Below are 14,104 nucleotides of genomic sequence, written 5' to 3' on the forward strand. Positions count from 1 at the left end.
CAGTAGTAGGCTATAATAATGGGGAACTGTGTCTGTGGGTTCTGTTTTATAACTGAATTGTTTCTATGAAGAAGAATGATTTCAGTTTGTAAGCATTCAGACACCAGTCTGGGATTGCAATCAGGCCCTGGTGTGCTAATGTTCCTGTCAGACTCAGAGCACCAGGGCCTAAGCACTTCTGGCATCATGAAACAGAGGCCTTGGAGGGGGCCCCACTTTGCACCTTACTTTTGGTCCTACTGAGAAATCTGATGTGGTATGTAGAGTGTCCTACTAAAATGGGGAAAATCAGGGTTCAAACCCTTTCATAATAGTTATGCTCACTAGGGGACCACTCAGTTGGTCACTAGAGCCCTTTTCAAATTAACTGTCTCCTCTTGTGCAGCAAACACATTGAAGGGGACTCTACCTTTAAAAGTAAAGGACCCCTGTATGGTTAAGTGCAGTCAAAGGCAGCACTCATCTCACTGAGGCTGAGGGAGCCAGCGTTTGTCCGCAGACAGCTTTCCTGGTCATGTGGCGAGCATGACTTAAACTGCTTCTGGCACATGGAACACCATAACAAGCGCCAAAGGACACGAAAACATTGTTTACCTTCCTGTCACAGCAGTACCTATTTATCTGCATGCACTAGTATGCTTTCAAACTGCTAGGTTGGCAAAAGTTGGGACAGAGCAACGGGAACTCACTCCTTCACGCAGATTCGAACTGCCGATCTACCTTTACCTCTACCTTTAATCCCACATTGACTGTCATCCATGAGTTCCCCAATATCTATCTGATGGATGTGATGTGTGAAAACAGAACCTGCCATAGGTTCTTCACCCAGATGGGAATTTTGGAATGTTCAGCATTTGTGATAATGTAGAGAGCATTTGTCTCTTTTTCAGATGTTGCTCCAAACATGTTGAGGTGGGTCAGTAGATGCTGTTTCACTTCCCCTCCTACACATTCTCCATACCTGTGGAAGGCATTTGCCTAAAAGGGGTTTATTTCAACCTCAAAAAATGGGACACAAGGGCAGTAGCACAGCTTAAAACAGTACTTTTTTATGACTGGCTTATGGAGCACCACAAGGTATTTTGTGTGGTCCCCCATCCACCCTGTTGCACCTGGTGGGAACTCTGCTCTACTCTGTTGAGAACAGATACCACAGAGATCACCCTCCCATTTACCACGTGTCTCAGATTTAATACAGAGCTGGTGGATGTGTCTATACACGTACACATATTTCAGCTGGAAATCAAACACTGAGGAAGAAGAAGCTCCACAACCTGCAACATGGCAAGGCATTTTTAATACTAGCCCATACTAGTGTCATGTGTTCTTAAATGAGTTCTTATTAATTGGATATTTCACATATAGTGAATTTTATTTTAGGTAAAACGAGGCAGGAAATTGTAATTTGTTCTTTTCCTGTTCCTCCAAATGAAAATGCCACATAACATTATTTCATTTGCCTCTTGTATCTAATTGTTGTCTCTTGTACTTCTAAAGTTGAAAGTTTGTCTTAGTCAGAAGGGGTCTTACTTGTTTTCCTTGGGAAAATATAGCAGACAATTGACACTAAAATGCGTTAATCTTAAGACTTTGTCAATACCAACTCCTTCTACGACAGAACATGCATTTTGGCTCTGTGGGAGTGCATAATAATTTTATCCAGGAAGAAATTCAATTACAATTTTTGATGATACTGTAAGAAGTAATAATTTTATAGAGTTTAAGTATCCATATCAGCACTCTCCAGGCAGTTTACTTTGCATTGTGCCTGACCGTATCATATTAAATATGTCATCAGGGCTCAGTGATTAGTAACCCCTCTGCTAAAGCTTTACTGTCTTTTTTTGTTTTTCCTATTTATAATTTCTTAATTTATTAACAATGAAAAATGAAAGAATGTAATTAATGAATGTGAAAAGATTTTTTTTTTTTGCTGTCATAACTGGTGCTGGCAGAAACATGTATTTTAGTGTGGAGGAAATAAAATTAAAACCTAGTCATCGAGAAGTATTGGAAGGTTTAGAGCAGGCTTCCTCAACCTCGGCCCTCCAGATGTTTTTGGCCTACAACTCCCATGATCCCTAGCTAGCAGGGCCAGTGGACAGGGATGCTGGGAATTGTAGTCTCAAAACATCTGGAGGGTTGAGGTTGAGGAAGCCTGGTTTAGACTTTTTGTGGATTGGAGTCATTTATTGTAAATCTGAAGTTTGAAATCTGGCTTATCATGCTTAACCTCCCTAAACTTGATTTGTGATCATGCCTGTGAGCATGTCCTTCATATTTATGATGGCCTGAATTACCACAGTATAGGACTGTGAGACTGTGGGCAGGAAGCTGAAGGGTTTTGGGGCACAAGTGGGTTTCTTCATCACTCCTTCCTGCTGAAGGTTGTGGACCAGGAAGAGAGAGCAGAATACTGGAAGTAAATCACTGGCCGCACAGGTGTTGTTGTCATGAAAGGTTTGGCTTCATAGAATCATAGAGTTGTAGAGTTGAAAGGGACCACGAGGGTCATTTAGTCCACCCCCTGAAATGCAGGCACCCTTTTGCTCAATGTGGGGCTTGAACCCACGATCTTGAGATTAAGTGTCTCTTACTGACAAGGTCTCCACTTCCTTGAGGAAGGACTTCTGGTAAGAGATGGTGTGGCAGACAGCAGAGCCAGAGCAGGGGGCAGGAGAGAGAATAATACAAGCAGTTTCTGGGGGAGTTTCTTAAATTAGGGATAGAGAAGGAAAGAGCTGGAGTTTGACAGGGACAGAGATAGGACTTGATTTGAAAAGTGAGGTAGGGATTAGGATAGGATTTGACTGAGGGAGAAATGGTTCTGATTTGAGTTTAACATCCACACTGAGGAGACTATCTATAGCACTATATGTAAAGGAAATTTATACTTGTGAAGAGGTCCATGGCCTGGGGCATGGAAGGCTGATTCAGAGTACACGAGTAAAAATTGTAGGGGAGGGAAACAACAGTGACCTTACTGTGTGTTTCTGCTATAGACTTCCAAGCCAGACTGAAAATTTGGGTGATGCCTTCCTAGAGGAGATTACAAAACATTAAAAAAGAGGGATTTGGTATTGACCGAGGCTCTGAGATTACATCCACAAACTTCTTCAGCAATCTATACATTATTTATTCATTAGTAGTGTATTTGGTTGCCTTTTGATATGATGAAAATTCACATACTTACCTGCTTATGAAATAACTGAGGTTAAAATATTTTAATATGACTACCATGGTGTAATCAACTGGACTGTGATTATTGATTGGAGTAGTTTTCCTTGATAATATATTTGTGTATGTGTGTAATGAACAGTTCAAATGAATGCTGATACCATAAGTGAAAATTATTGTCATCATGCAGAATGTAAAACCTCCTTCAACAAATGGCTTTTTAATAATATAACTATGATAGAACTCTGTTGGAAATTGTTTATATTTTATCTGTATTTTATCTTCCCATTTAAAACTAGTACTCTGAAGAAACCCTACAGACTGAAATATATGTCTTACATCATTGGTTTATGTAGCCCCAAATGGTCCCTCCTGTCTAATGACAGATCTCCAAAGCCTTAGGCAGAGGTCTTTTCTAGTTCTGCTGCCTGATACTGGTTTTTAACTGGGGAAAATTATTTCTGCAGTTCACGTGCGTTTCTTTGACTGTTTTCATGAAGCTGTAAGCCAGAGCTTTCCAAACTCTGTGTCGTGACTCGTTAGTGTGTCAGCTGCAGTGTGTAGGTGTGTTGCGGGAATGTTCCCCACACTCCTTCCAGGGCTTGAAAGGAGTTAGCTTAATCTCTAGTTAGCTAGTAAAACTAAATTACTGTGTCACGAAATGATGCATGTCACCGATGTGTGTCACCAATATTAAAAGTTTGGAAAGTTGTGCTGTAAGCCATAAACCATAGCTTACCACGCACAAGCAAATCACTCACTTTTCAATCACGGCAAGAGGAAGAGAAGGAAGAGAAGGAGCCGCCACTGGAGCTGAGCCGCACTCAGCTCCGTGCTTTGCCTCCATGTTTTTTGGGCATGGGGGAGGGCAAAAGGACTCAGCCCCCAGGAGCTGGTGCCCTTGGTCCCAGGTAAGCCCCTGGGCTTAATGATTTCATCCATGATAAATTAGTCTCTGTCTGACACTGTGTTGCAACATCTAACATCCTGTGATACTATTATCTGTGGAAAGTGAAATTATGAAGAATTATATGTATTCCGTACTTGAATTAACAATAATTTCCAGAGGTTTTTTCTATAGGGCACATGAGTTGGTAGACAGGAGAAAAGACTTAAAGCCCCATCCACTCGCTTTCCCTCTCCCTCCCGCCCCCATCCATTCTTCTTTTCTGTTTTGTCATTCAGACTGCAAAACTGAGAACAGGTATTATTTTATTGTTACTCTGTGTAAAAAATAAACTGGGAGCCTTTTTTTTTACTGAAGAGTGGGAAATAATGCTTCAATTAAGTTAAATAAATTAAATAATCAAGCCACTTTCATTAGGAAAAAGTTGAGGTGCAGAAGCTGATGCAGTATTTAATAATCCCCCCAAAATTGCTGTGCACAAAATTTGATGCTAAGAAGGTACACAAGGAAATATGGTGGCAATGCAGGAAAAGGAACAGATTAGGATTAGAATATTTGGTTGTGGTGCAACCAAGGAAGTAAATTATTCCATGACTATCACCTTTAAGTGGAAATATGCTCATGTAAGCAACTTTTTTGCAAAGTAATTGAAAACAGAATTACTGAAAGTTCTGCATATATACTACAAAACACTGAACCAGGTTGACTCTAGGGATATCATTAGCTGGTGCAGTTTTATTTTTGTTTTTTTAAATGTTAAATATGTATTGAAAGTAGTTTTTTTAAAAAAAACAAAAAAACCCAACAACTAAGGATGTGTTGCAAAGAGAAGACTAGTGTAAGCTATTTTGAACCTTCCAAGAGACCTATATTCAACCATGGTTTGGAAATCTGTGATTGCCAACCGTCTGTTAAATCCAGTCTGCAGCAAGAAGAGTAGAGCACTATTTTTTGAAAATGGCTCTGTGCATGCAGATGAACCTGGGAGCAGAACTTGCCTGTATTGCCATTTGCATGCATGCCTTTTGTTCCTCATCTAGCAAGAAAGCTATATGTAGAAGCCTCTTTTCATGTGTTGGATTGAAATATTTTACAAGCTTCTTGTATCCCATTTTTTAAAAATGTAGTGATCAAAGACAAATGTCAGGTTCAAGATTTCATTGTTCAATGATGTAAGCTGGAACGGGAGGAGATGGCCAGGGTAATGGGGTGTGTGATATCACAGAAGAAAAAAAGTGTCCTTTCACAAAATCAGAGGTTTTGAGGAAGTGGGGGCTTCATGCGGTGCTGGCTGGGAGAGACTACACTGAGAAACAGGGGAACATGACTGGCTGCTGCTTGGTAACCAAGCTTGCTGAAGTTATGAGATGAGCAACAAGAAACACTCTTGGAATGGAATGTTCTGAACTCAAAACCCAGGTTGTAAATATGTGTAAAATAAATCATATTTCTTAAAGACACTAGTCTCCAGTATGTCTCATTCCAAAGGAACAAAAACCCTGGTTAAGTGCCAAGACCCCTGGCATTTTGCTATTGCTTGGCAGAATTAGGGTGGTGTGTAACAATATATTTGTTTTTTCTGAATTATTTTATTTGCTTTGTACTAATTTAACAATCTTAATTAACCAGCATGAAATACGTTTTGTGTTTTGTCACCAATATTCCCTCTTTCCCTGCCATAATTATAAGTCCCTACCCCTGAATTATTTCCCCAAATATCCCTCCAAATTCAGGCAAAAACAAAAGACTAGCCCTCATATTATTCCTAAGTAAGTGTGCAAAGGATTGTAGCCTTAATATCATAACATATAGCTGTTAAAATTATGTTCTTACCCAAGTCAAATACTGTATATTGAACTGGGCTTAGGTTCGTATATAATACATTCATGTTTCCAGTCCATCCAGCTCTTAATCTGGAGTTAAGATATTAGGCAGGACAAGTTTGTTTGTTTGCTAAAATGTATACACCACTTGATGGTAAAAAAAAAAAAACCTCTCAAAATGGTTAGACTTGATGGATTGGTAACATAATTTGCTTACGTAATGTAGGCCTTAGAAAATGATGTATATTATCAACAACAGGTTGACTTCAGCCATTCTGCTTTCATTTAACCAACTAGACAGAACACCTTTGTCTAAAGCAGCCTCAGTAAAAAATGACCATGTTTCCCCCCCCCCCCACTTTCTTTCTCTTTTCAGATCGCATTTTCACAACACAATACCATCATGGACCTGGTACAGTTTTTTGTAACCTTCTTCAGGTAAATTTTCCACTCTCAACAATTCTACAATTGATATATGTGAAGTTATGTGATGTTCTAACTTGGATATTTTACCCCTTTTGTATAATTCTGAAAAACATCATAGACCACACAGTCTGCATTATGCAGGTACTGAAGTACCACAGCTCCCCCACCCCCTTTTGGTGATTTGACTTGTGAATAGTCACACATTCTGACAGCTCTCTTCCCATATTTAAGGTTAAGTATTTTTTCTAACATGTGAAACTGGAATCATAACAAGTATGAATTACATGGCTTGCTTCTTGATTATCTTTGCTTGTGGTGCTCTTACTTGGGTTTGATTGCAAGCTTTTTTCCCCTGAATGGTGAGCCTCCTTTCAGGAAAGGAACTTAAACTAGGGGTGACCCAAACGGCCACTTCCAATCTCTCACCCTATTTGCAGATAGTAAATTTTGGCTGTTTTCAGTTTCATTTTGGGGAGCCAAACCACTTGAGGGAGGGAGCTTACAGTTGTGGCTGAGAGCTGTTTGGTTTGTCTTTCTCTTCTTCTCTTAATAGCTATTAAAGCCCTGACTTTGCTGGCAGCTTTTGCAGCAGAGCAGCAAGAGGACTCGAACTGCTGCTACTCCCATTCTTCCTCTTCCCCCTCTGCAATTGTAACCTCCTTCCACTGCCCCAAATCATTTTTCCCTTTTTTCTGTTTTGATGAACCAATGAGTAATGATAAACCATTACTATGATTGGTGCTAACATATTTTAACCATGATGAAGTCATGTGGGGGGAATTAGTATGAGAGAGCAGGTAAGCACCTAGTGCAGCAGCTTACTCTAGACCTCTTAACCATAGATTGTGATCTGCACCAGTCCAATGAGCCCTTTTAATCTGCTTTGGTTCTGTTTTGTTTTACACACACACACACACACACACACACGTATACATATACATACACACACACACATATATACATATATATATACACACACACACCTACATCCAATATATGTGTGAGTAAATCTTATTTCACAGTTCATTTTGGGAACAAAGAAGGGATTGCAGATAATGGATAATAATCAACTACGACACACTTAAATTACTTGTCTATTGATTTAAATGTGTCCATTCTGAGTATGAGCAATATTGGATGTCACCATTTAGCTTCAAAGACTGTATGACAAGTATAAACCCTTGGCCATTAAGTTTTCACTAATAACTTTTTATTTTGCATATCATGTATTTTCAAATAGAGTGAAAATACTACAATAACTCCAAAATGCATTTCAACTTGGTTTAAATGTTCATTTATGTTTTAGATTTTACATTACGAACAATTACACATGTCACTTGTCCAGAGTAAGTGGAATTTATAGTCTCAGTTGTGCAAATGTCCTTGACATTTTATTCCACACGGAAAGCCCTTTCATTAAACACTCCATCCCCCTTTGACTCACTGCTCTCCTATCCCAATCAATGAAATGGTGGAGCAAAAAAAAGGGTTCTGTAATTCTTTTTAGCTTGATTCTTGGCAATGGCTTAACAGATTTACATTCTACCATTTGTGAGTCTCTGGGACAGAAATTTATTATTAATGCATCTGTGAGTCTGATGAAAATAAGTGTTTTGACAGTTAATAAGTTGGCTTAATGTAACTAATAAAGCTGTTTCCTTAAAACAAAACAGAAACACTTGTATATATTAGCTTTCTCATACATTTTTTTGAGAGTGGGGGCTTGATACTCACCCTGAAATCCTGTTGTTTGCCATCCATTTTATCATAGCAGTCTTACTTGGGAATGAGCAATTAACATTTCTTTGCTTGGAATGCCAAGATAGATTGCCTCCCTCAGGTATTCCCTGGTGCTCCTTTAGAGGTGCATTTTCTCGGCAGCTGTGTAGGAATGGTTCCCTACCAGCACCTTTTATATATTGTATTCTTTTATGACTTGCAACAGGGATCTTATATTGGCTTGTGTGTATTTTCTTTGTTCTTCCTTACAGCTTTGAGGAAATAATGTTTAAATAAGTTATAGAATTTGAAGCTGCTTCTTCGTTTTGCTTAGGACAGGCCCAAGGCTGCCCAGTGTTACGAGATTGTGCCCAGCCCGCTTTATTCCATGTACTTCAACTCTGCTAATACACTGCTTAGGGGCCATGGTGCAGGCCATGGTGCGCGCACACACAGCTCTGTTTTTCAACACCTCTTCTGCTCCTCACATCCCAGCAACTATTGCCTGGGGCAGCCACCTCACTCTGCCTAATGGTTGGGCCAGCCCTGTACAGACTCTTCACTGTAGTTATTTGTTGCTTTTAATGTAATGCACCTATCTCCCATACTGATCATCTTGGACCTGGGCGGCATTAGCACTGTCTAGGGATCCAAGACAGGAACTTTACTTTCTTCATAGAAATGCTTTGAATTATATTGGTCCAAGTGCTTGCATGCCTTGTGTGCTGCCTGTAGCCTTATATTGGCTTCACTACTGTTCCCTTTCCCCATGGAGGTGGAAACATCTAGTGGTCCTGGTCTGACCCAGATGCTTTAAAACACTGGCTGAATTTGCCACATAGCTGAATTTACCACTTTTTTCCTTCCTGTGTTATTACTTTTGTCATTTTATTTTATTTCATGGTGTGTGCATTTTCTAATTAGTTAAATAATTAATAGTAGATTTATAATTAATTAATTGTAGATGGATTACAAAATTAATTGTAGAATGATAAATACTTAATCCTAGATTGCTTACCTGATTAACCTGGGTTTGCTAATAGATTAACTCCCCCTGCCGTGCAACAATCAGTTGACCCCAGCCTTTATTTCTTATCTCCACGATCAGAGGCAGGATTTAAATGACCTTTCCTTGCCTCCATTAATGTCAGTGGATAGCCCCTGAGAAACTGCAACCACAGGCTATAGTCCAGATCAGAGTAGGGGCAGTGGCAAGATAGTTTAATGGCTCCTTTCCCCCTGCCAATTCTCCAATTGCCATATTAGGTTCCTGTGAATCATGCCACTCCAGACTCCATTAGTAGACACAGGGGACAACATCTGGCAGCCATTTGAGTGTGGCAGCCTAAAACATACAACACCTGATTGTCATTTTGAGTGTATTGTTTACTTCTAGTGGCCATTTCTAAAAGAGAGGATTAATTAAATAAATTGAATTTTATGCAAAAAAAATTAAATGAAACAAAATAAATAAATTAGAACAAATAAAACAATATTGGTGCAGAACCCATAATCATAACATTTAATCACAGCAGAGAGTTCAGCTCCTGACACAAACTTTGCCATGGCTATTGCAGCTGCCCAGAGAACTACTGTTAACCCTTAAGGAAGCTTTGCAGGTGGCCACCTCCAAGGCATAGCTGTCAACTTTTCCCTTTTCTTGCGAGGAATCCTATTCAGAATAAGGGAATTTTCCTTTTAAAAAGGGGAAAGTTGACAGCTATGCTCCAAGGAGATTCAAGCTTTGATTTCATCTGTAATTCCAGCCCTGCAGTCTGCACCTCCTCAACAGCCATAGCTGCAATAGAACCATCCATCTGCTGAAGCGCAAATGGTTTCTAGGGCAGAGACCAGAAGGTGCATCAACCTAACAATAGTACAAATCTTATAGGTAATACCTCTTCTGGGGCAACAGACCACACCCAGACTATAAGTGATAACGAGAATGAATGAAGCGAAGAGTCTGATGCAGAGGAATGCTCATTGCACTGGCTATTCCAACAGCAGCATGACATAACATTGCTGTGCAAGGTCATGTCAGTGCTAGAATAAATCACCCATCAGACATTTCTGTGCTACCTACCTCAAGGAGTGCTTTGGTGGTGTGAGAAGTACACATGAAGTGAGAATCCATATCAGCCCACCCCATTTTTAGGAAAGGGTTCAAGGCCAAATGGCTATAAAATTGCAAAGCTGTGACATGCACAAACAATTACTGCATCCTGAACCAAGCGATAATGGACAAGCTAAAGTTCCCAGTTATAGATGGCCCCATTGTGGCTCTTCTGCCTAAGACAATGAATCTCAAAGACTTGGATGTGCAACAGAGTGTAAGCTGGGTGTGGAGTTGAGAAGGTTACATTAAACAACAGGCTTGTTCCTTAAAACATCATGTCCTGCATCAACCTTTGCCCTCTCAACTCTCCTATGGCTTCTTCTAGACGACCCTCAGCAGGATCCTGACAGACTACTAAAATGTAACTCAAGACATGTTTTAAATGTATGTTGGAGATCATGAGCATGACTTTTGGGCAAAGCCACACCCCAGCACCTCTGAGTCAGAAATGAAGCATATGGCATAAAATATTGAATTCAAATGCTGTTTTTGAAGAAACAAACACAGTGATCACCAGCACCAACCAAATAAACAAATACATTAAAGCTTTTAATTTGTTGAGAAACAGTTACTCATGGTTGCATGCAGTTTGTTTTTTAACAGACTTTCAGTAACGAAAGTATTATTTCTGTAAAGCTAAAAGAATGATTTGACAGCAGGCCATCAGAGCATATTTCCGTACTGTGGCTTAGTCCTGGAAATATGAAATAATAACCTTTTACCATGTGTAGTGTAGCTTTCACCACTGACAAGTTACAACCAGTTTCCATATCCTGGATTAAGAATAACATCTGGCACTAATCCTTTGAATAATGATCCATATGATTGTCCACTTTAAAGCGCCAGACATGGCAGCAAGGAGCAATCTCTCTCTCTCTCTCTCTCTCTCTCTCTCTCTCTCTCTCTCTCTCTCTCTCTCTCACACACACACACACACACACACACACACAGCTTTTGGTGCAGATAGAGGGATGGTGTTAAAAGAGAAGGAGGTTACTTCAGACATGCACAGCGAAAGTGGACATGCTGCAGACAGAGGAAAAAGGAGAAGTTACATAGAAAGGAGAAGAGTAAGATAGTTGACAAAGGGCCATAGGGCCATGAAGACCTGCTGAGTTTCTGCCTGTTGCCATTACTGCCCAACCTATTATGATTTTCCTCCTTAGGTAGTAGCAGGTTAGGTGTTTGACTGGTGATGGGAGGAGCCTGAATTCCAACTCCTCTGCAGTTACTGGAAATCAGGTGGCTTGGATCACAGGCAGAGAAGCTGTGAACAGGCTGGCCTGCAAGTGGCAGATTTGAGCCATGAGTATCATGGGAACTGGGCTTGTACTTTTACTATAAAATAGACAATGGGGGAAGTTTTTGAAGTGCTTTTATTATAAAATCAATTTGTTCATGTCATCCAATAAAAATACATTACACAGTGTGAACATGTTGATTTTATAATAAAAGGGTTTGCATAAAATGGCAATACGAGCTGGTTAATATGTAGGAATGTAGTAGCATAGAGAGGAAAAGCAGTAAAGCTCAAAATGTGTCAGGGCATTTTCTGAAATGAAAAGGCTACAGGATCTTGGAATTTCTTCGTCTTTTTTCATGAGCTAGTATGTAGCTTTTGAGTTTCTTGATTGAATTTAGGATCAGCCTTCTAATGTTCATACTGCAGCTCAGGCATGACTTTAATGTCCATATAGAGGTCTAGTTTACAATGGCACGACTGCATAGCTTTCTGATTACATTTTATATTCATAAATCAATTTAAGTGAAAACAACCTACAATCAGACTCTAAAGGACAGTTTGGAAAGAACAACAGGTAACAAAATGCAGAAAGAAATCTAAGGCTGCAGTCCACATACTGTCTACTCATGTGCAGTCACATAATGTAGCCTCATAGATTTCAGTGGAAATACAGTGGAAATTTGCTGCATAAAGTAGGCTGTGAGCTGTGACCAAATAGTCTGATTTAATTGGTAGCTGATATAAAATATGATAGCTGATACAGAATAACACTGGACAGTTGCGCCTACTATTGCACCCTGTTCCTGGAAGCAGAGATATCTAGAGGTGATAACCTTAAATACTCACCAGAGCCAAGGTAGTGAAACCAGCTGTGGAATGGTTGAAACCTGGGAGCTCAATTCTGTGGACTCCATGAGCAGGGTATGGGGCATAGGCTTGGGCACTAGCATAGCCAGGTGTCAAAATAGAAGATGAACAGCTTTCCCTCCCTTTTAAGCTTCTTGTAGGTTATCCAAGCCTAAATTATTGCATGTACTTCTTCTGATATGGAAATTAATAGTCATATGTATTGTGGAAGGCATACTAAATGTATCATTTGAAGGACAGGGGTGCATTTCTGTTTAATATCTTGTCCTTTGGGGAAGGAACACATTGCATGCACTAGCTTCCTGAAGCATTTATGTGGAATAAAATAGACATTCATGCATCCAATCACACATTATGTTTTAAATCAACTTCATTTCTTTGAAGAAATATAAAATATTTTATCCTTCAGCATAGGCACAGAATGTAAAATATGAAAGTCTTTTCCAGGAGTAACAGAAACAGAATCACACTTAACGGGTCAGAAGTTTTATTTATCCTATAAAGATCTATTTCCGTTTTTTTAAAAATTAAACCATCCCGACTATAAATCTTTTTTATTTCTTCTTTGAAATAGATGAAAGGAGGTACTGCGGAGTTACTAGAGTTCAAATTTGCTTTCATTTGACAGCATGTTGTTAAATTGTGAGAGCTTTGTCACTGTATGTTAAGCACATGCTGTCAATTAAGCTTTTTCTGGCATATGATGCATCCTTTACCTCACATGGGATTAAGTACCAAAATCTATTCAGATTATGCATGATTTTCATGTGTTTGACATGATAGAGAATTTGGTAACATAAATATTGTCAAATCCAGTTGAATTTCTAAAGAGTAAAACCCACTGATTAGTCCTTCCAGTCATCTTTCTCTATGGTACAACTACTGACCAAGAAGGTCATGGCTACCAGTTATTCTCTGTAGAGGGAATGTGTTTTAGGTAGTCTCATGGGTCATCCAAGTACCAAAATGGCTCCAGGTTTGAATATATGGAGCACAATCTGTGCCTTCAAACTAAAGACCAGTAGGCTTTCTATGGTAGAATGGTAGATTTGCCCACCTTGTCAAGTTTTGGGTGGCATTTAGTTGGGTTGAAACAAGTTGGTTTATAGGATGAAGTTACCTGTAATAACTGTTTTTGAATGATATTACTAATCTTGTCAACTGTGGACATCCGTCCATTGTCAGCTCTTACTGTGTTACGGTGGAATGAATACAAACAAGTATAATTCCTAGGCACAATTTATAGGAAGTAAAGTGGCTAAGTGGCACTGTTCACAGAAGTATAAGTAATGGATATAAATAGACTTATATCTTCTATGCAAAACAGCACTGTTCTCTGTATGGTGTGTTTGAAATGAATTTGGGTTCTGCTACTTAATTTGAGAATTCCACTTCAGAAGCAAAACCACACATTATCATTTAAATGGCTTTTGATTGCACTTGCATTTTAATAGTTTATTTTATTTTATATAACCCATGTTTGAACTTTGCTTACATTTATGGCTAAAAAGTGGTGTTTTAATGCCAGTAAAGAGGAAGGAGTTGCAAGTGAGCTAATTATACATAGTCCACCTGAGTATGGTTATATTAGCATAGTAATAATATGATGAGATAGTAGCAGTTTCATGAAGATACTAAATAGCATAGAGCACTGAGCTGCCTTACAAACCAGTCCCCCTGTATCCCCTTCTGAAATCAGTCCTCCAGGAAGAACTGGAGCCACATAACATTGTGCTGTCATGGCCCAAAACAGCCAAATTGTCTAGCATGCCATATTCATTTTTTTCAGTTAGTTCTTGATTTCTTGCTTTGGCATGAAGGTTTAT

At 39.3% G+C, this 14,104-nt stretch overlaps 1 protein-coding gene across 3 annotated transcripts in view; it reads left to right on the forward strand.

The window, feature by feature from the left end:
- ATRNL1 (attractin like 1) overlaps positions 1–14,104 on the forward strand; it is a 515,103-nt gene that overhangs the window by 253,375 nt on the left and 247,624 nt on the right. For all 3 annotated transcript variants that reach the window (XM_081912145.1, XM_081912147.1, XM_081912146.1), the window contains exon 25: positions 6,284–6,345. In XM_081912145.1, coding sequence (XP_081768271.1) covers positions 6,284–6,345 — 62 coding nt within the window. The remainder of the gene's footprint in view (positions 1–6,283; positions 6,346–14,104) is intronic.

This window comes from Podarcis melisellensis (genome assembly GCF_964234715.1).
Source record: "Podarcis melisellensis genome assembly, chromosome: 5".
Classification (NCBI taxonomy): domain Eukaryota; kingdom Metazoa; phylum Chordata; class Lepidosauria; order Squamata; family Lacertidae; genus Podarcis; species Podarcis melisellensis.